The sequence below is a fragment of the Ischnura elegans genome, chromosome 9 (assembly GCF_921293095.1).
Source record: "Ischnura elegans chromosome 9, ioIscEleg1.1, whole genome shotgun sequence".
NCBI lineage: Eukaryota > Metazoa > Arthropoda > Insecta > Odonata > Coenagrionidae > Ischnura > Ischnura elegans.
The window spans coordinates 62,433,561-62,457,315 of NC_060254.1; the positions used below are offsets into that span (position 1 = coordinate 62,433,561).

Here is a 23,755-nt window from a genome sequence, read left to right on the forward strand (position 1 = left end):
TCGAATTTTTCCAAATCAGTCTTGATCACAAGCTCATTAGTTGAATATCTCGTTTTTTTATATTTATTCTGAGTTGAAGACTTGACCAGGCAGTTATCTTTTCTTGAGCGTGAGCTTACCAACTTTTTTAATGGAAAATATAATTTTCCAGGTCCTGGATTCAAAATTACGCCGTTTTTGCTGAAAAAAATTTGAAGACCTTATTCATTAGGATTCCATGCCATAAATTCTAGTCCGAGCGAATAAATGTATTCGGTATATCCTACGCCCTTCAGTTGCCATAATCAGAACGCTTCGTTTATAGTCAATGAATCAGGGATATGTTCAAACCCCTAAATTGTGAGACAAAAATGAAAATGTAAGCAGCTGCAGAAAAGTTTCTCGGGTTTTCCACCGGTTGATGCCGTCCATGCCTCCCGACGTTTCGATCCGCGACTTGCTGATCATCCTCAGGGGATCTTCCGAATGCCGTTCTTCGAAAATTTTTCAGTATGTATACACACCATCCGAGGTCAGGTGTAACCTGATTGGTTCAGGCGTGTTGTGGTTTTCCCGCCATTTTTGTTGTATATAATGGACTTCAATATTGGCCTCCAAACATTGCTGATTTGGAAGCCCGTGTCCCTGTTGAAGTTGTTGCGGTTGATGCGGATCTGAATGGCTTCCTTGACAAGGCGGTCCCAGTAGCCATGTGCCCGGCATAGCAGTTTCGTCTCCTTCCATTGTATGGCATGGTCCTCACTGATGCTATGCTCCGCCACTGTAGACTTTTCCGGTTGGGCCAGCCGTAAGTACCTCTGATGTTCCTTCGTCCTAGTTTCAATTGTCCGACTGGTCTCTCCAATATAAGTCTTCCCGCACTCGCATGGAATTTCGTAAACTCCTGGCGTCTTCAGTCCGAGGGGATCCTTCACTCTCACTGGTTGATCCCTGAGCTTTGGAGGTAGTAAATGGATTGTCTTAACATTATATCTGCCTATGGACGACATCAACCGGTGGAAAACCCGAGAAAATTTTCTGCAACTGATACGCCGGGAAAACCTAAGATCATACTTAGATACATGTAAGCAGCTTTTTGCCAATAATGTAAAAATTAAATTGAGCGTTATCTTGTTATTAAAAAACTGAGAAAAATAGCGAAATGTCGTTTGGACGGATTGGATCACAACTATTTCTTCATTACGAAGTAACGATAACTTATTTCCGTGATAAATTGCAGTTAGATGAGATTTAACGTTTTCTCGTCAGAAATTCGGTCTCAAATAGTTCGGGTTTAATCTTTTCCATAGATATAGAGAAAAAGTTGCTTCATAAGAACCTTTAAAATTTTTTGATTATTGCATAAAGAAAACTGCTTCTTATGAATTGCAGAAGTGTTCGTTATATTTTCCATATTACATGGATAGTTTTGATTTTGCTGAAATCACTTCGCTCGTATTTATTTGTGTCCTCTCTCAAATACGTATATCAGATTCTACCTCATGTTCTCAACGCCAATTTTTAGAATCAAGGTTTCGCAAATTCATTCAAGGAAAATTCTTTTCGTTTTTGCTCACGGTCACAGTTATTATTTCTTTCCTCTTCGCAGATTTCCTCATTTGGACGCTGCTCTACCCCGTAATTCCTACACCCATTTTCGTCTAAAATACCTCTCAACTGCGAGGATGTTTTACTCAACCAGTCATTATGTACGTCATGCAACGTTATTAGACAAGCATTTAATATTCTTATGTATCTCAACATTGTAATCATTTTATTGATATAATTATTTCGTCAAACTTTTTAGATCCTTCAAATAGTTTAAAAATGATTTTCATATCTATTTTTCAAAGCTACAGATTTTAAATTTTATGTTCACTTTGAAGGCCAAATCGGCTCTTTGAATAATTAAATAAATAAATGTCTGTTAAGTTTTATGTTGTAAGATTAGGTGGTAGGAGAAGCGAATGGAGATCTGCGTTAAACAAATCGATCCCGTGATTGATGACCGTTAATTTGGAATTGAACTAAGTTTTTCTAATACCTTTACAAATGAATTCTTATCTTTCCGTTCCGGGTAACATATGTTTACCGCGTATAGGTGCGAGAACCTTCCCAAACTACGCAAGACGAATCCTACCGTATTTACGGCAGATATTTTCCTCTGTAAAACTTTCCTCGAGTTCCTAATGAGCAAAGATTCCTTATTTGCGGTTCAGCATTTTCAATGCGTTACGTGTACCAAGGATCCTTTCAACAGCCTGTTGACATAGATATTATGAGGTGAGGTAGGAAAGATTCGTCTAAGGCCACCAGGAGTGCACTTATCTTGCTTTATTTTATACCTAGTTAAATTCCTTTGGTATAACAACTGGAGAAGGCCTCTCAGCCCTTTGGAAGTAAGATCAGGGAGCCCACCAAACGATCCAGGCTGATGAATTTGACATTGTGACTGTCGTGGGGTGGTTTAAAACTAAAGGGAGAGGGGGAAAGAGAATATGGATGAGCGAGAGGAGAGGGTTATACCCTTCCCTCCAGGCCGGGCACTCAATGGGACGGATTAAGTGTAGTGCTAGGGAGCGATTTTTTTTTCTCCATCCCACCTAAAGGGATAGGAGCAGCATCCGCGCAGCACGAACAGCGTGACAGTCGCTTCCCAAGCAGCAGATTATATCCATCTGTTATCTAAATAATGTTGACATGTACAAAACGCGTTGTTATTACACGGTGGATGAGTTGACAACATTACATAGTTGTAATATCCGCGACAAGTAGTAAAAATAACGTTATATATGATTTCCAAGTTTTAATATCCGTGATATTCTTGGTTAACAATAAGTAGATATAGTCCATACGTATTAAAATATGGAAAGGAAAGAGATGACTACGTCTACATACATTGAGGTTAATAAAAAATATACTATGGAAAAATTTGATGTACTTGTATGATCTTAGGTTTTCCCGGCGTATCAGGTGCAGAAAAGTCTCTCGAGTTTTCCGCCGTGTATGTTCTCCATGGATGAGGTGTATATATACGAGCCAAATTTTGAAGAACGGCTTTCAAGAAGATCCTGTGAGAACTTTTCTGCAGTTGCTGTAGCTGTTCTTTTTTATCACCTTTGCCATCAATTCAAGAAGTAACACGTATTTCCTTAAAAAAAATTACTCAAAACAATATCCCTAGGTAACATGTTTTGTATAGGATCGAAGAGCACAAATTTTTTGTGTGTATGCTTGGGGATTACCAAAAACCATAATAAGCATAACCATTTTCTACTTATTATATGCTGTGAAGACATCTAAGAGATTTTGTCACATGGACCTCGATGTCCTCTGATGGACATCGCTTAGCGGGTCCCTTGGATATTTGGCATATATCCATGCAACGCTAATTGGATTAACATGGATATTATGCCAACAATGCGAATGATATGCCAACAATGTTGTCGGGATGTGTTAGGGATTTAGATTGCTGCTTGGGTTGCATTGACTTCCCAAGCAGCACATGATATCCATCGAATATCTAATTAAGGTTGATATATCCAAAACACTGTTAACAAGCAGCAATCAATATCCCAACAGCATCCAGACAACATTGTCAGCGTTAACACATGACATCCGTGCAATATCCATGTTAATGCAATTAACGTTGTATGAATATCTGTCAAATAGCGATAGGACCCGCCAATCAGATTTGCAGCGATGTCCAAGAGGGGAAGGAGGTCCATATTACAACATGTCTAAGATATCTTCACAACATCTGATGAGTAGATAATGGATGTGCTCATCATGGTTTTTGGTAATCCCCAGACATACATACAAAATATTTGTGCTCTCCAATTCTATACAGAACGTATTCTACCAATGGATACTGTCTGGAATATTTTTTTATACCTCGGATATAACAACGTGGATATGTAGACAAAGATATTTTACAACTAGTCGTGGATGTTACAAATACGATATCTATCTATGTAATGATGCCAAAATATCCACGCATATATAATACAACGACAGATTTACCCAAACACTAAGATAATGTACTGAGAATACTCGATGAAGGTGAATCAAATCATCAAGGTAATCAACCGATTTTTAAGTTCTAATGGAAGTAGGAATACATATTAAAACAACTCTTTTACCGCAGATCTCCCTTTATTACCTAATGTCCATGATCTCGGCGTAAAATATACCTCTCTTAACTACATCCGTAGTGTTTGTTCCCCATCTTATCTTTCCAGCATACTCAATAACCCCTACTCAACCATAGGCATAAGTACCCCTAGGCCTGTTATTATCTGATTTATCCGTTAATTATGCCTTATTTTTAACTATTACAAAAGTTTCTTTTCTCTTCTGATCATGATGAACAAACCCCACGTTTGTCTTCCACTCCGCCCATAGGATTTCCTCTATTCTTCCCAGAGCCATATCTCATCTCCAACGCCTTCAGATTGTTATCATCATCCCTCCCATAGTTAAAGTCTCTCAGGAATAAAACCCAGTATGCAATTTACAGTTTACAGTAACTTTCCCAGTACCTAGCTAGCACTAAAAAGAGTTTTTTTTAACCAGTATCAACGAGGGAAAATTACCTGCATCATTGCCATCGCATTTTCGGCAAATGATTTTTTCTCAGTGAAATACTTCCATATTGCTTCGTCTTATTACACATTAAGGCCAAGGACAAAAGGTATCTTGGGGCAATATCTTGGGATGCAGGGTACCATTTTGCTTTCTGGTCGTATGACGTTGGTTGAATACAAGGAAAAAAGGTCTATATCTAGGGATGCAGTGTAAATTTCTGCTTTTTTTCGTATGACGTTGGTTTAATCCATTTTTAGCATCAACTTTCCTTAAGAGTGACAAAAATGCATTATTTATCGAAATTGACACACTTGATTGACTAATTTTCATGCACATCTGACAAGGACTTGATTTTTGATTGCAAGTAATTTTGAAGACCCGAAGGACTACGTAAATCAGAAATTAAAACTTAAAGAAACATCAATCGGGCTAGGGAAAAGCAATCTTTTGACCAACTACATCCTCATGACTTTGATAAGAAAAAAAAGTAAAACTCACCGTCCGGGTACTGTTGACATGTCACTCCGTTGGCAATTGATCGTTGGACCTTTCGACGGTGTGGTAACATTATAATGCCCTCAGTCAACATATCTTGGTAATGATTCTTCCGCTGACTCATCCGTATCTCTGGGCTAAAAATAATGTTGAGGAATCAGGGTTATAAAAAGTAACATTATGTAATACTTATTTACTCCAAATGAGAAAAAAATATTTTGTTTAAATTCAATTACCAGTTTCTTTAATACGAGTTAGTATTTGGCATATCTCTCAGCATAATGTCACTTTGCAGCGTATGACATAGTATTCCAAATAAAACGCAGTAGAATCTTCAGGGCGTGATTCCATTCCTTGCTTCGCGCCGCTTTTTTCTGCAACACTGAAGAAAAAACATTTTCCCATTAAATAGTCATAATGGATTTGCAAACTTTAAAATCAGGCTTGTCGACAAAAGTTTGAGCTAAGTAGGCAAAAAAGGCGAGAATTCGGTAAAAAAATAAGTTCACACACTAGCATAGCAATAAGCTATTATTCTTACCCAAATCAGGTACCACGATGTCAAGTCGCCGAGTCTTTTGACATCCGAAGTTCCCCATGGTCCTTTGAAAGACGACATCTCCCTTAGTGATAAATATTCAATGAGAAAGGATGCTAAGGAGAATAGATCGCATCTAGCTCGGTGGATACCTTTCAATTCATTCTTCAGAATATCCCGAAAGTTCCATGCCTGTTGAGAGTTAAAAAGAAACAAAATACATGTTTAAGAGAGTATTTTTTTAAATTCCGAAGTCATTAATTCTCATTTTTATTATTTTTAACTTCTAATCAGCACTCTAAAAACTACTAGGCTAGTGATTAGTGTCCTCGTAGAACCAGAGTAAAAACGTATAGCATAGATTACCATAGATGGTTATTTAACACGCGTCCGACAACTTCATGGTTCTACTAGGTGTCATTTAAAAAAAGTTGGCCATAAAAGGCTTAGCATGAAAAACAATAGAATTATACCTCGTGTATTTATTCACCATCTTCCACTATTCTCTTTAGATTTTTATTTAAATAAAATTAAAACACACGACTTTGGTAACTTTTCACTGGAAAATTATTTAATGGTACGACGCGTTTCGACGCTGAGGCGTCATTCTCAAGTTGAGTGATATACTCGAATAATTTTCCAGTGAAAAGTTACCAAGGTTGTGTGTTTTCATTTCAACATGGATTTTCACAAAGTAAAACACGAATCAATTGAATTCATCTTGTCATTTAAATTACATTTCTCCCATTTTAAGATGAATCAATAAAACTAGGGATTGATGTGAAGGGTAAATATTCTTTAAGAATGATTTCTGCAGTTTATTCGGGTTCTCTACCGCGTCCTTTGGATTTTGTTGACTACAGTTTCGCTAACATTCCAGTCTGCATCTTAAGGTCAAAGGTTTCATTTTGGGGTTCTCCAACCACCCACCATTGACTAGCAATGAGAGATGGACGAGCACCGACCAATGAGAGAACAGCACCTGAATGAAAAGGCCTAAATAAGGCGTCAGTTTTCCGTGTACCTTCGACCTAGAGACGCTGAATGCAATTTCAGCGAAAATGTAGTTAAAAAAAAGCCAAATGACGCGGAGAGAACCCGAAGAAAATGCAGAGATCATCGTATCAGCGCCACAAAATCTTCGAATCAATATTATGTAAGAATGCATTAACATAGTTTTCGGGAGGTTGGCCGCTTTAGCGTCACAACCCGAAACCGAAAATCGATGTATTTCTTACAGAGATGATGGTAACGCTCAGTGGCGTAGCGAGGGGGGGGGGGGGTTTGGGGGTTAAAACCCCCCCAGAGCTCAGAGAATTATTTAAGTTTAATCCATTTCACTTAATTGGATTGATATTACACATAAAATAGTGTAAGGATACATAAAATATCCCTCAGAAAGCCGAAAAACTAACTATTTTCCATCGTTAATCTTAAAATTCCGCAATTTATTAATCTCGCACCTACCGCATATCCTGGTGGGTATTCCATACCCCCACTCACCCCAGTATTGGTTGCACCTAAACCCCCCCAGCCTCAATTCCTAGCTGCGCCCCTGGTAACGCTTACCTTCACGATGAGTCAAAGAATGGGTGCGGAACGAAAAGAAACTTATGGGTATAGCGTTGAGAATGTAATATTCAACTATTATGAGAAAAATTAAGAATCCTCTGCCTCTATCTCCTTTTGGCTGTAAAAAAATGGACAAAAGGTGAGGATTAGCCCATTAAAATAAAACATTTAGTAATATACCTTGTGCAGTATTTCGTACCAGTCGCGTGAACGGCGGTTAAATTGGCATGAATTTCTAACAGAAAAAACCCTTGGCCGGTAATCGAACCACGGACTTTAAACTTAGCCTATTAAGTCCATGATAAAAGGGTCCTAACATACATTCATTAATTATTTCTTACTTTGAGCTACAGGAGTTAAATATTGGAGCGGTATTACAATCAATTTGAGCTACATTATATTTTTCACTCCCTGCCACTACAGGTGCAGGAGTCTCTTATAACAATTTTATAATTTTCTAAGAAAGATTTCAGAAAAAAATCTGTCAAAGCAGCTAACACTAGTTTCTCACGAAGCTGCTGTAGCATTTCTACTATTCCGATCAACCAATAAATTACAAGTTCGGATAAATTTTATATTGAGATGCAACTCCTTAACTATTTTTGAAACCAATGTAGAATTAAACAAAATTTACCCTTAGATTAGGCCACAAGATATGTTCTCTGTATCAAATATTCCAAGCTTTGTTCATTGAACCGAAAATACGTAACCTACTCCTTAGGCCCGCTTCACACGGAAGCGGACCGTCCGCGCTACGCGGTTCCATTTACGGTAATGGAAGCTTTCACATGAGTGCGGACCGTCCGCACGCGGAGGAGCCATCCGCGTGGCCCCTCCGCCCCGCGGATCATCCGCGCGCGTACGGGCCACGGAGACAGGTTGGTGCTTGCACATGAACGCGGACGGCTGATGCAGGCCAAGTAGAATTCGAGCGAGTCAGTAGAATTTGAGCGAGCGCGGTGATAAGAGTGATAAGAGTCTTTTCGCAATGGATTCAGGAGTTGACACTGATTTGAGAGGATTTGATTTGATTTGAGAGGAGTTGATATTGATTGGAGAGGTGGCAAAAAGGCCCAACTTGTGAAATGTCTCTCACGATAAGTATAAAGACCGTAATCTGCGACTAAAAGCGTGGGAAAAGATTACCAAAAGATTCTACCCTCGCCTTCAGGATATGGAAAAGAATGAAAAGAAGAAAACTGGTGAGTAGATTATTTTCATAGTAGTAGAAGTTGGTTACAATGTTGAAGCTCCAATTTTTATACAACCCACTAAGGCTTGTTTTCATTGTTTCACAAGTTGGGAGATGAAAGAGAGTTATTTGACTGGTGGGAAAAATGGCAAAGTTGGGACAAATGATGGTTAATAATGAATCACGTACAGAAATAGGAATCGTTTTCAGATTTCCTGTTACGAATGAATAATTATGGAAAATGGTCATCAATTTTAATTTTACCCTGAGCTACTCATTTTCGAAACACCATTTTCTCTCGAACAACCAAGGAAGAATTTAAGTATACCGGAACTAGCCACTAGACTACCCAGCCCGAAAATTAAATTCCCACCGGGTAAAATTCAACGTGAAAACTTTACGGAGTCACCCGTGATGCACAAACTGTGCGGTAATTCCATACAGAAAAAATTAATTCGCCTTGAACGGGATTCGAACCCGGATCTTCCGATATCTTAACTTACTCCCGGTAGCTTAACTGGATAAAGCACTCGACCGAAAATCGAGAGATACAGGTTCGAATCCCGGTCAAGGCGAATGGTTTTTTTTTTCTCAGTGGGATTTCCGCGAAACCAAGGAAACGTGAAAGATGTAACCATTAAGATTCAAGGATGGCTCACTCGACTGAGTACTTTGACAACGCAAACGCTGCTGCTGACCGTTCGCACGAAGCCACGAACTGCTGACCGTTTATTTATTTATTTATTTATTTCCATTACCCCATAAACAGCACATTTTCGGCCTTTACAATGGGGAGTTAACGATTAACAATGAAGGACATTGACATACGCCCATGCCCTGGATAAGGGTAACTTACCCAGGCGGGACTCGAACCCGCGACCTTCGGTTTGGCAAGCGAGGACTTTACCCCGACGCCACCGAGGCCGAGGTTCGGCAAGTGCATGGTTTGGCACACGTCCCGGAAATAAAATTCCCACCGGGCAAAATTCAACGTAGCAGTCCGGTGCCTCCAAAGCGGCAGATTGCATGTCTTGCGTAATTATGCCCAATTGTGAAATACGCCATCAATTACCCGCGATCCGTTGACATCCGCGCTCCTCTTCAAAGCGGAACCAGCGTTTCCTGCTTCACTCGAATCCACTTTTGCGCCGTTAAAAAGCGCACGTCTTTTTTTCTCCTACCTCTCTCTCTATTTATTTTCGCGGGAGGACGGAATGGCGCGTGGTTACGGTGGAAAAAGTGGCGAGGATACTGCGACGACCACGGAGCGGGATGACTAGCCGCTCCGCCCCGGGAGGAGATCACGTAATGATGAGGGATCCCGCGTCATTGGTATGGGCGTCCTCATTCCGACTCATTAGGGGACCCCGTTCCCCCATCCCCACTACTTCTCTATCCCCCCCAACACCCTACCCACGTCCTCTCTTTTTTAACAATCCACTCCACTCCGATGGGTCCCTATAGAGCGGACGGCTTTCGGGAGGGTCGCCGATGATGCGCCCGAAGCACTCGAGATGGTTTTTAACTCTACCCTCCCTCGCACCCAAACCCTCACCCTGCACAGAACATTCCGGAGTCGCCGGTCGAATTAAAACCCACAGTGACGTAGTCGCGTTTCTGTCCGAACAGAAGGCAACAATAAACCTCGGCGCAGTACATACCAGAAATAGAAACTGAAGAGAAAAGGTAATGAGGGCACATCGCTCCCATTGGTAATACTAATACATTGGTAATACATGGTACTACTAATGTTTTACAGTGCCACGGCAATACACAGTGGCGGATCCAGAGAGAGATTAGGGAAGTTATAGCCCCTCCCCCTAGGGAATCCAATTTACACTAGATAAAATGGTAATTTTGTTCGCATTCCCACTTCTGTTGGGAGGTTACCCCCAGGACACCACAAAGCCCCCCTTGTCCCTATCTTGAATCCGCTAAAAGCAGTACAGTAGTAGTTACATGACTCCGTATCGACCGTTCGTATTTTGTCTTTTTTTCGCTACGAACTACCCGTAAAACACTTGTTGTTGTTGAGTAAAAAAGTAAAACACAAGTTGTTATGGAGTTATTTTAAAATTTTCAGTTTAAAAGTAAAAAACATAACGTGAAACTTTTTCGGCATTTTCCTATATCATATACAGACAGAAACCTGTTCAGTTGCAATAGCCAGAATCACGGAATTAAAGTTTAAATTATTACAAAATTCACCATATCCAACAGATTAGGCCTCCAGTGACTTTTTCTTATTTCAAAACTTGAAGAAATAACTTGAGGGACAACGGTTTATCTCTAATCAGGCCATCATCACCCAAAATAATGCCTATTTTCAAAGGAGACTATAATGAAAACTATAAAATAATCTCCCCATTATAATTTGTTTTTATACCTTTTACTAAAGACTTATTAAAGACCCTCGTATCTATCATTATACATTACTCACCTATCAGACTCTTCAAAACTAATTTCTAAAAAATCTAATCAGCACCCACGCTTTATCCTCAGAGTTATGTAGAATTTATTTTTTACTTTTTAGTGCTTTTTATACTGTTATTTTTTTAATACGAGGTTTTAAAATCTATATAAATTTATTTTTTTTAAATATTACGCTATAATTTGAAAATTTCAGGAAGCATATGGTAGATTTTTCTCCAATTACATGTACCTCAAATATTAAATTTTTTCAAAGAGAAAATACCGAGTTAAAATTCCCATACTCCATGCACAGATAATGAAAATTGGGATCCACTCTATACACCCTGAAAATTTCAAGACCGGTTGAGCGGAAGCGATGCGCTTTTACATAATTTGTTTCATTCCCCAGGAAATGCATTTCACTCCCATTAGGATTACAATATAACATTTAGAAGAATAAAATTTCGCATTGTTTATCAGTGGAGTCAACGAGAGATAATATTAGAATCATATCTATCCTAACTAAAGCGAATTGTTGGCACCAGAGACATCAGAGATCACTACAAAGCAAGAGCTGTAAATATAATATTTCAACCTTGACTCCAACAGCGAATTTTTTCCAGTCATTCTCTCTCTTAGCCCCTCTTCATCTTCGAGTGCGATGAACATTTTGACTGGTCCTACAGCCTCTCACCCACCCCATCGTCTCAAGGTTGAACATCTCTCTTGTACGTGTATGTGCCAGCCGCCAAGAGGAGGATAAACAAGACATTTTTTCCAAAGATGATATTTTTTCATGTGTCGGCGGTTAACTTTTCACACACTATAGAAATATTTATTGTTCAAATACTGTGTAGACCGGTATAAAACACCTCGTTACTTCAATAATAGCGATTTTTGCGTAGCAATAATGGGAATATTTCTCTTCATTTGAAATTACCAGTCAAAAACTTTAAAAGCATACGTTACCGGTCAATTTTCATGCGATCAATCACGTTTGTAACTTTGTAAGGCCCGTATGGTCCTGATGTTCACATGAATGTATATTAATTGCGATAGTCACATTTTTTCTAACGATGATTCTGTGGAGATTGGCGTTCATGATGGACTCCAATAGTTCGTCGTATCGCTACTTCCCAACAAAATATGATAAAGTTGCCTTCACATTAAAATGAATTCCATGTTTTAAAAAATAAATACGCAAATATTTTCGGAAAATAATTATAATAGTATGCCACGCAGATTCCTTAATTTCCCGTCGGAATCTTTATGGCTCTCAAGCGAGCTTTCCATCAGAGAGGATGTTACAAAAGTTACCGCGCTTTTAGCTTACTTTTACATCACTAACCATATTTCCAGGCTTAAAACGCAGCTAGAAAGATTTACCTACTGGAATTTATCGCCTCAAGATTGATAACCTTTCCATATAGTTACTTCAATAATATCAATCGAGGCAAAAAAGGTTCAAAAAGACGAACAATGTGTTAATGAAATAAATTCTCGACATGGAAAGCCAACCTGAATGACAATATCATCCCATTTTATGAACTACAGCAGTTATTTTTTAATTAGTAAATAGAGTCTAGTTTTTACTCATTCTAAGAATGAATACTATTGTCCGAAACTTAAAAAATCTATTAAAATAAACAAAAAAGTTGTTTTTAAACATTTAAGTTGGATTTTTATTAAGTTTTCATTGTTCAGGTCATTATAGCTACGCGTTGTTGCCTAGAGTAAGTGGGCGAATAAAGTTGAGATATGGCATGAAATATTGCTTTAAACCGATGTTGGTTAATGTAAGGAATCCTTAAAAGTACATTTGGCGTTAGTCATCGTTTCAAGGTTCTCCCATTATGAAGATTAAGCGGAAAATAAGTGAAATTATACATGGGAATTTTTAGCACTGACGGACTTTGAGAAGATGAGACGGCATAACAGCTTGATCACTAATATTTAGCTTCACCTTCACCCGCAGAAACTCGGTCCTTCGTTTACGTAATTCCCATAGTTATTGTTCGTGGAACTGCAAACTCGAAGACCGACCTTATTGATTATATTCTGAAGGATCGGGAAAAAACTTAATCCATAAAAGGAAGTGTCATTGTTGGGTGGCCGACAAATGAGCGATGGAGCACGTTTCCCGGGGAAACCCCGCAGCACCTCATGTCCCTTTTTGTCCTCTTTCCTCTTACAATCGCGACAAGGTTTTCTATTGTCGATAGGAACGGCGAAGGAGTACGGCTTGTAAGCAGTACGTCGTTCGCCGAGGAGTCAGCCGCGGTCAACCACTTAACGCTGGAGCACCGTCAAGGCCATAGTGGCGAATTTTCTCAAACGCGCGCTCCCATGTTTGTGCGAGTATGTCTTTGAGAGATTAATGCTGTACCATCTACATTTTACCCATTCTAATGGGCACTAACTGATATGGAGCGTAGCGCTTTACGGTGAGGAAACATGGACATTTAGGAAGGAGAACGAGAGAAGACTAGAGCCGTTCCAGATGTGGGTGAGAAGAAGAATTGAGAGAGTAAAGAGAACGGAAAGAAGGAGGTACAACGAAGTACTGGACAAGGTGGGTGAGGGTAGGCAGCTTCTAAATGAGATACGGAGGAGACAGAAGGTATGGATGGAGCGAGTACACAGCGGGGAGAGGATGTTGAAAGCAGTGTTAGAGGGTAGAATGTAGGGAAAAAGAGGATGGGATTTTTAGATAGAATGAAAAGGAACAGGCCTACTTATGGATTGAAGAGGGAAGAGCTTGATGGATAGGGAGGCTCCTAGAATTCTTCTTTAGTACTCCATGTAAACCTACCTTAATCGCTAAAATACTTAATAAAATGGAAACTACAAGCCCGCTCACGAGGCTCATCTTGGGAGCTATAACTCAGGCGTAAATGGGAAAACATATGCTTCTTCAAATATATGCTTGTATAACGAGCTAAGCTTCAGGGTGGCAAAACTCGCTATCCAATCTGAAACAGCGTGTTATCTGACGCAAGTTTTGAAATAAGTTCATAAAATAAAATGGCTCAGTAATTCAACGAATATTTTCTCGAAAAAGTTTGTAAATGTTACTCCGCGATTTAATGTATTGCAAAAGGCTTTCAAATGATTTTTCCTCGCAGATCCGAAGCAAAAGTCGTTCCTTCTGTGCAATCTTTCGTGAAATTGCTCTTTAAACTCTAGGCACTTATTAAAATTAGTAAAAATAGCCAAACAAATTAAGGGACGCACGAGAATAAAACAAGTAAAATGAGCCATAAGTGAAATAAAAATAAATAAAACATTACAGATTACGTAGCATCACTCATAACAGACGGTAAACTAGAGCAACAGCAATTGTTTCGAAGTAAAGGGATAGGGATAAGGGAGATAGAACGAGGAGAACGCTACACATCAGGTGGAAAGTCCCGTCCGTTTGTCGAATAGTATTCTGGATTTGAAAATCACTAAGGCGTATTTTGTAACTACAGAAATAAGCAATTTTTCAATAGCTTAAGTGCTCAAAGACCTATGCAATCTGCCGCATATAATAGCTCTGAAGACGCAACTTACACACATGTAACATTCATTGTCAATGAAAAAGGATCATAGCTTAATCATACTTTAACTTGGACTTACACAGATTTCAATGAGTTCCTTACTAAAAGAAGACGTCTACAGCAAATACATCTAACAGTATTTATTGAAAAAATGGGAATAAAGGAGACTTAAGAAGAATAAGTGAGCAAGATTTTTCCGATAATGAGAGTTACCACTTACAAATTTGGGGAACGAATGTGTAACAATAGGAATTTGTAGCATTTAAAATAAATAACTAAATAAATATGTAAAATTTGTGCTTCTACTAGTTTTAATAAAACGGAAAAGGTAGAATTAAACAGGAATAGATTCACTTCTTTAAGCATAACCCTGTAACTTGTCCTTCCTCACTCCATTTTCTTGCAGGATGCCGTTTATTGACTTACAATAGCTGAGAAAGCATTTGCTGTCCCCTCGGCTCCACAGCTTACGTGACCACTCAATCTAAGGCAGCTATCGTCATCGCACGGTGGTGAAGGGACGGGTCATCATCTTCCCATTCTCTCTTCACCACCCGAGTTCATGCGCTGAATTCATAATGACTAATTAGGTGATATAAGCCTCTTTAAATCAGTGCTTGCGCACTAGGGTGGTCCTCATTTCTGAAGTTTTCGAATTTCTTGTGGAACGCCCCTCAGTTTTGTTCCATTTGGTGAGAAAATAATTTATAAAATCATGAAATTTATTCGGTATCCGACTGCAAAAATAATTTTCATGCATTATTTTCTCACTAAATGGAACAAAACTGAGGGGTGGTCCAAAAGAAATTCGAAAACTTTAAAAATACGGAACACCCTCTTGCGTACGTAAATAAGACATTTACCTTCATACTTTATGAACACAAATCGCTCTCAGATTTAGTCGTCCTAAAGACATTTCATTTGTTATAACATCAGAAAATAAAAACACATTTCGTCATGATAACATTGGCAAGTTCATTCTAAATGCGAATCGGAAATTTATAAAAAGATATAGGTTAAGCGGCCATTTGGCCCGTTTCATCACTCAAAGTGCATGCCATGGTGCATGCCATAGCAACCCTCTAGCAGTAGCGTTGCCAGGATTTTGAAATAGGGGGTATACAGGATATTTCGGGGGGCCATTCCAGGGAGCATGGTTAACACCCATGGACAAAGGGGTCCTGGGATATTCCCTTTGCCTGTTTTTAAGGTTAAGGGGAGGGATGTAAGTGCGAACCTTTGCTTTCCTTCGACGCGAGAGTGCTCGTTACAGAGGAGTACAAAAGATTTTCAAGGAACTCATAATGCCGGAACCTCCATGGGGCTCCGGCGCGAAAGTGTTAACAAATAATCCCAAATTTTAATTTGTTCTGAAAACATTATTATAATATATATATATTAATATTATTTAATCTTATTTTATAATATACATGCTATTTTTCAACCATGGATGTCTACTACCGTGTGAGACGATTCAGTCCATTAATTTTATTTATTTAAAGAAAATAAAAAATGCTGTTTACGCTGATAGAATCCATCAACGTTAATTTTTTCCCGTTAATTTACCCGATTTCCGCGATTATTTTCTATGAGCGCTCACTATGTCACTAAGGCATTGTAATATCAGGATTAATTTTTCATTGTGTAAACTATTAATTAGTGCTCTGTCAAACGGTTAGAAGAACTTTCATAAAAGGTGTCAACAATAATGACATCACGCTTTTTGATAGTTCACGATCCGCTTTCGTACGACACAACAGCATCCCAGTTTAAGTTTTCGTCACCTCATAATATTTAACTGGGAAAGCAAAAGAATAACTTTTTGCATAGTAAATTTTTGATGTAACTATTATGAGAGATGACATCAAGAACGGGATAGTTTCTTCAAGAAAGGGTGAAAGAGAAGAGTTATTTTTCGTTATCAATTTGTTGGCAACTGGTCTACAACAATAAAACTATTTGCATTTTCCACAGTACTTATTTACCATACAATGCATTTCAACTCCAAGAACAACTCTCAGAAATTTACTGTACAAAAATACAGACATATTCCCACCTTCTCCGATGGGGTGTTTACTAAGTAAAATGCTCAAATTTATGATCTACTTCGGACAGGTAAGAAGAAAGGTCGCCACCTGAATAAAATTAGAGTATAACAGCTGCTGGCAATCACAAAATGATTCATTTCTCCCTGATGAACTCGTAGCATACATGTAAATTTGCAAAGGAGTGCAGTGCAAAGTCACATGAATGCTGAAATTCTATTCAGAGTTTGCATTAGAGGTAATTCATCTAGAGAGAAAGGAAAAAAAGATTGGACGTTCTAGAGGAATATTGCATTGTACAGTCTCATGAAATTAATTTATTAAATGGTCAACTTTTTGAAAACCATCCACGTCTTCTCAGCATTCCATTCTCAAATAAAGATACTACTTCCCCAGACCGTTACCTTCCGTAAAATTGTCCAATATCAATTCTCATACTTGGGTTTATTTTTCGCCTTCTCCAATCCTTAGCCGCTCACTTCTCGCGTCGGAACCCCAACCCCCTTCCACCTTATTTCATCCTTCCCTTGCGCTTCTCGTCTCTCCTTTAACCCCTTGGATATTCCGTCTCATTATCCCCAGATGCCACAGAACCCTGACCACTTCAATTACCTCTTTAACTATGTCTTCACCCGATGCCCAAACCTTCTCAAACAATGCAAAATGCAAAAAAATGCCAAACCTTCTCAAACAACTCCTTGAACCTTTCTTTATGAGTGGACAACCCCAGCATATGCCGTATAATCCCTCAATAGAGTCCTGAAAACGGACGTTCTCCCGCCCCGTCCCTTTTTCTCCCGCGGGGAGTTCCCCAGCTTGCTACCTCATTTGAGTGGCCAATGACCTTTCCTTCTCTTTCCCTCCATTCCGTCTTTCCTAGAATTTTTATAGATAAATGTTCTTCCTCTCCAGCCCCTCTCCGCCTTTGAGTGAGTAAGATGTAAGATCCGAAACTATATTGCACTATATGGCACGAAACTATGGTGCCTTTTCGGATCGGCACTTTTTTCCGTAAAGTGCCATTTCGGACTTGAGGAGGTTTCGTGCCATCGCATTTCGTGCAATTTCGGCTTAGAGCCTTTTCGGTTTCGTGCCTTTTCGGTTTAGTGCCTTAAAGTGGCAGCGGTCCGAAACTATTGAAATTTCGTGCTTTAAAGTGCTTTTTCGTATCGGATCACATCCCTGGATGTAACCCAGAAACGCCCAAATGCGCAAATGTTGCTGATAAAGCTCACTGAAAGATTAATTGTTTCAGACAATAAAAATATCGCATTATCTTCCAACCTTAATTATTTAACATCCTTTAAAAAGCATTAGATAAAATCCCGAGTATTGAATAAAATGTCGGAAAGGATGGATACCTAAGATTAACGTTTATAATGGTAACGGCAAAGTACATCCAAAAAAAGTTGGCGTTGCCATAGTTCAGTACCTACGAAGTTGCGACCACATATTTATGGACAAATAATGCTCAAATTGTCTGCTCAACCACCTCCTAATGTTTGTCGATTTTTCCTGAAACACCCTGTATTTATGAGCCCGCTTTTTCTTGCCTTCATGGACGAAGTCTTTTTTTAAGCGTTCATTAGAATGGTGTCTACTTCGGTTTGCTGTTAACGAGGAAGTAATAATGCTTGTCAATGGCAGATAGCGGGATCTGCTCTCGAGACAGCATCAGCTACGCAAACTTTTCTCGAGGGAATCAATCAACAACTTATTTGAATTCTTCTTAAAAACCACCTGTACCGTAATCTATCATGCAAAAATGAAAAACAAATCCCCACCATTTCCTGACGAAAGCTCGACACTAGCAGCGAAGCATACAGTATTTTAGAACGCACCACAGTATTTCTTCACCAATTCTTTTGGCTTACACTTAGTGAAATAAACTCAATAAAATATGCCGAAGGAAAGAGTTCCCTCTACTTTAACCTGAAATTTGCCCCCCCCCCCCAGACAAAGCTGAATCCGGGAACTTCTGAGTGAATGGTGAGTGACTTTTCACATAACTGTAGTCAGGGTACATGCAGGTATTTTCTCAAGGCTATTTGCCGATTATTATGATGTTCTGAGAATACAAAGTTGCATCCGGAATGATTCAATATTTCAATTGGAAGCATAGTACGGTCCTAACCACATGTGAACCCGATTGGAAACCTATGTCCCAAAAGCCAAGTAATCTACCCACCAAGTCAACACTTATTTCAACACACAAAATTACTAATTTGCGATGTACTTCGTTGGAAAAGGGAAATAGCTTGAGCGTAAATACAAAAGCTGTTATATACAGCAAAGCTGACTTTTAAAGTGATAAAAACGACACTTGTTTCGCGGCTAACATCGCTTGCATCCAGTTCTCGAACTGGTGACCTAGAAAAGGGTTGTTTGTGGCGCGAAAGTTGCGTAACGTTAAGCAGCTGCTAGATGTCACAGAGAGACTTTTCCTCGTTCGCGCAACATAGAGGATATATACACCCTCTCCCATTTATTTCCCAGAACTCATTACCGATCTTCACACATCCTAGCGCGTCACGTTGCTTCCTTACGTATAAGAAAAATGCGCAGCCCTTAAAATGGCTTTGAAAAACACAAATGTTACATTAGAGGATTCTAAAGTAATTGTTGTCACCCCTCTCGCATTAAAATCAGATTTCGAAATCGCCCCTCGCGGCGCTACCAGTATCTCCACTTTTCACGAAGGAATACGTAACTGAGCCATTAGCCACATCATATAAACCACACATTAACCCCATGCAAGACGATTGTCAACTAAAAAAGACAACTTCCACGACCGTTAATGGCGGAAGTCACTCTGAACGAGATACAGCTGCCTAGTGGCGCCGCCAAATAAAATGCGCGCGAAACGACAACAGATATAGCGCTTAACCGCCATGTTCTTAGGCTTCCCTTTAATGGAGTCCCATTCTTAAATAAGATGAGTTCTTCGAAAATTGAAAGCGCGTACACTCGCTGGAACGCGACTATCTCAACGAGACAATCTCGGTGCGAGACGAATCTTCCCTTTTCCGTTCAGTGAAGAGGCGGTCTCTTTTCCGCCTGACATTTGCCCCGTTTTCCTGCTACACTATCTTGGTCACGTGGTTCGGAGGTCACTCTGCTTCGAGAGGTCAGCCAGCAATCGGACTCTAGAGACCCATCCTTTCGACACAAACTTCCCACTTTCATCGAAGCTGACCTCTTTGTCACCAACTCCCACTGATTCATTGGTTCACCACCAGAATTGAAAAACGCACAATTTAATTCTTAACATCGCTCATGTTTTCATCAACTTTGAACTATTTCTTCATTAACTCTAGGCCGCTTCTTTAGCGTTAACTTTTTTTCGCAATATAAGGAAAATAAAATAAAAAAACTTTCGCAATATAACGAAAAACATACTTTCATCCAACTAAAAATCATGAAATCTTTAGCAAAATTAAATGATTTATACTAGGAACCAAGGGAAAATAGTCAGCCGATTAAATATTTTTTTAAACCACTAAGACGTTTTGTTCCACAAGTCCCGTTATCGAAACTAACTTAACGAAACTTGGGTTTCTATTATAATATATTGATAACTTCACGTAATACAAATATCTTGCATGATACGTGCCACGATGCAATAAGTAAGTCAAAATATTGCAATGTCTTATTTAGCTATCTATAATTATACATGACGTTTAGAACCAATATTTATCCTTAAAAGGAGCAATTCGGATATAATCGGGCCAAGTGCCGTTTCCGTATAATATAGAATAGCAAACGTTTTTATCATTTTTTTTGGTAAAGAGAATAAGCCGGCCTTAATAGCAATAAGTTTCAACTGATGTCAAAGCATCTCTAATTTTTACGGACTTAAATATTAGTATAAAAGGGAGCAATTGACTGAAGGGTTTTGAAATGCGAACTCGGAAATAAATTACAAAAAATTGCGATAAGCATTACATAGGCTATTATGAAGGGAGGGAACATTTGAGCAAATAGATATTATACACTGAAGGTTATGAAGGCAATATCTGGGAAGGGTATTCAAACGCCCAGTATAACTGGGGTTCAAATTGAAAACATACAGGCGAACGTACAGACAAAAAAAAAGCATGAGAACATGCGCAGGCCGCATAAAATTCTGGCGAGAGATGGTATTGATGGTATGGCAATGAATAATTATGTACTTGAAGGTGAATTTTAAAGCAAATACGTGAAACCAAGCTGAATGGCTTGAGAACTTGACCTTGAGGAGATAGGATGATTGCAAGATGGAAAAATTTTAAAGGAGTGAATGCGGAGAACAAAGTAATAGCAAATAAAACGTGACGAGAGAAGAAGAGATGCAGCATCATGGACTTTCATTTGAGGCGCTGCAATGAAGAAGGTTGAGGAAGTCAGTCCTTAGAGGAGTAAGAGAGAAAAGAAGCTTCATGAAAACCTTGACAAAAAGACGGAACCACTTCTGGGCCATATTTTGACACCTGATTGCCTGAAGAGGACAATCGTCGAGAGACAAGTAAATGACAGGAAATGAAAAGTAAGACCTTGAATAAAATATAAGGAACAGATAAAGAAGGATATGAAAGAGAAGAAATACGTAGCTGTGAAAAGATTAGCTGATAGGAGAATTGAGTGGAGAGCTCCGCCAAACCAATCTTATAGTATTTTTGAGTAGTGAAACAGAGAAGGATTTAAAAAATATTCTGGATAATATGGGTAGGGTAATGGGTAAATATCAACTGAAAATAAGCACGAAGAAAACCAAGATGTTAGTATGCAGCAGAAGAGAAGAAGTTAAGACCAACATTAAAATAGGGAAGCAAAAACTGATAGAGGTGAATGAATTCAGTTATTTGGGAAGCAAGATAACTAGTGACGGGAGAAGCAAGAAAGAAATCATCAGCAGAATAGACCAGGCGAAGAGAGCATTCCACCAAAAGAGAGAAAAAAGAGGGAAACTTAAATATGGATGTAAAGAAACAATTTATAAGAACCTACATCTGGAGTATGCTCCTATACGGAAGTGAGGCATGGTCAATGACCGCAGCGGAGAAAGCAAGGATAGAGGCCTTCGAAATGTGGTGCTACAGAAGAATGATGAAGATCAAATCGATCGACCGAGTTAGTAACGAAGAAGTTCTAAGAAGAGTAGGAGATAGGAGAAGCCTCATGAAAACCTTAACAAGAAGACGGAACAACCTTATAGGCCACATCTTGAGACATGATGGCCTGATGAAGACAATCGTCGAGGAACAAGTGGAAGGCAATAACGGAAAAGGAAGACCTCGAACAAAATAAATGGAACAAGTAAATAAGGATGTGAAATATAAGAAATACGTGGGCGTGAAAAGATTAGCTGATAGGAGAATTGAGTGGAGAGCTGCGTCAAACCAATCCTAGGATTGTTGACCAGTGATGATGATTCAAAGAGTTGATCAGTGTCGAAGAAAACGAAAATAAAAAACATTTCTACAGTGATCATCGAACAAATACACGTCACAAAGTCCGATATTTTTTTTCTGCTTTATTTTTATCACATTTTATAAACACTTTCACTCACCCCAGGATGATGACGTAGTTTGGGTAAATGTGAGCTCACTTTCTACTAAGTAAGCCTCCAGGGCAAAGGTTGTACGAGAAGGTCAGGAGTGAATATCGCGCTAGGAGTTCTACGGAAAAGAATGAACTACCAGTCTAATAGGCTATGATAATGACGCAATGAATTACTAAATGAGAAACAATAGTTCTATCTGTTAAAATGAGCAAGACAGAACTGGATTATTCCATCTGAAACCGCTAGTGAGAGCTATATGACCGCGTTACCCGGAAAGAGATTAGAGTTAAATATGAACGGATGAAAATATAATAATATAGATTATTCAAAGAGTGAATTTATTTCGGGCATTCTTAGGTAATCATCATAAAATCAATTACGCCCATTGTTCCCATAGCTAAGGCAGAAAATTACGAATGTTAATTTCGTTTTATTTGTTTTGATATAATCCATGGCGTTCGGCCACAATTTATGAAAAATAAAGTACATCTATGTCTAAATATTACCCTGCAAGCCACGTACAGCGGTGTTTGGCAAGGGGTGACCCATCACTAAAATACATTAAAATTTACTTCCACGAACGTACTCTACGCAACATGTACGCTACATACTACAAAAAAGCTATGGGATTCATCTATATACTACTTAAGAAGGCAGGGGCGGATCCGGCATATTTTTATGGGGGGGAGGGCACAGGGGTCTGACAGTTCTTCTCATATTTGAGATTAAAAACAAAATACAACAGTTACTGTAAAAAATAATCTCTTTATTTTTTATATGGCAGTTATTAATGTTAAATTAAATTGTAGAGGCTCCGTAATACACGAAATTCTTCTACTCTCCAGTAACTATCGTCTCTTTTTTACTACACGGAGTCTGCGTTCGTAATCCTAATTCCTAAACTCCGTAATACTACACCTAATCCGTAAAAATACAAATAATAAATTGCTTCTTACGCTCATATTACAAATTACGATTATTATACAGATTGCACGGATTTTATATCCACGAAGAAAGATATCCTGCAAGAAAAGAACAATAAAATAGCGATCTCAAATATCAATTCGAAAAAAATGGAGTACTCTCCAAATCAGCTTAGAAATTCGTCAGAATAATTTCTAGCCCTATGTTTATATTTTGAATCCCTTATGCACAGCTACCCACACGAATCATAATAAGCTGTGTTAAACATGGAGTCAGCAAGCAATAAATTACGATGAATGTAGATCACGTGATTTCTAGCCCTATGTTTATTTTTTTAATACCTTATTCACACCTACCCACACGATTCATTATAAGTTGTGTTAAACACGGAGTCAGAAAGAAATATGGTTAATGTCGCTCTCGTGGGGACCACCGACGGTCAGCCGCGCTAATGAGGGTCCAACCTCGACTTCGAGCCTAATCCGACCCTTTTCGGGGACCCGAGCTCGCGAGGGATGGACCCAAAACACCGGGAGGGCCCCCACCCATCTGAACCACGTGTAGTACATTTTGCATTTTACAATTCTTTTAGTGCTATCTACAATTTATTGGCTTTATCGTCTTCTTGATCACACCAGGAATACGGGCGTTTTTTGATCGTCTTTCTACGATGATTTTTAAGAATTTTATCCAATCAGCGATAAAAGTCCCCTTCTGACTTGGCAACGCTGCATCCAGCAACTTGGGGGTGGGGTAGGAAAGGCCTCTCGCTCCACGCTGAACAATGGCATTCTCAATTCTGGGAAGTTCTGCGAGCCATTTCTAGGGTGTTTGGCAGGGGTGATCAATAACCAGCATGCATTTGGACTCCAACATGCAACAAATTATACTACTATATGCTGTTAGAAATAATCCGTAGTATGTTGG

At 39.0% G+C, this 23,755-nt stretch overlaps 1 protein-coding gene across 2 annotated transcripts in view; it reads right to left on the reverse strand.

The window, feature by feature from the left end:
• Positions 1–23,755, reverse strand: part of LOC124165440 — a 62,712-nt gene that overhangs the window by 23,924 nt on the left and 15,033 nt on the right. For both annotated transcript variants that reach the window (XM_046542862.1, XM_046542859.1), the window contains exons 2-4: positions 5,603–5,791; positions 5,298–5,443; positions 5,065–5,198 (exon numbers count right to left, since the gene is read on the reverse strand). In XM_046542862.1, coding sequence (XP_046398818.1) covers positions 5,065–5,084 — 20 coding nt within the window. In that variant the 5' untranslated portion in view covers positions 5,085–5,198; positions 5,298–5,443; positions 5,603–5,791. The remainder of the gene's footprint in view (positions 1–5,064; positions 5,199–5,297; positions 5,444–5,602; positions 5,792–23,755) is intronic.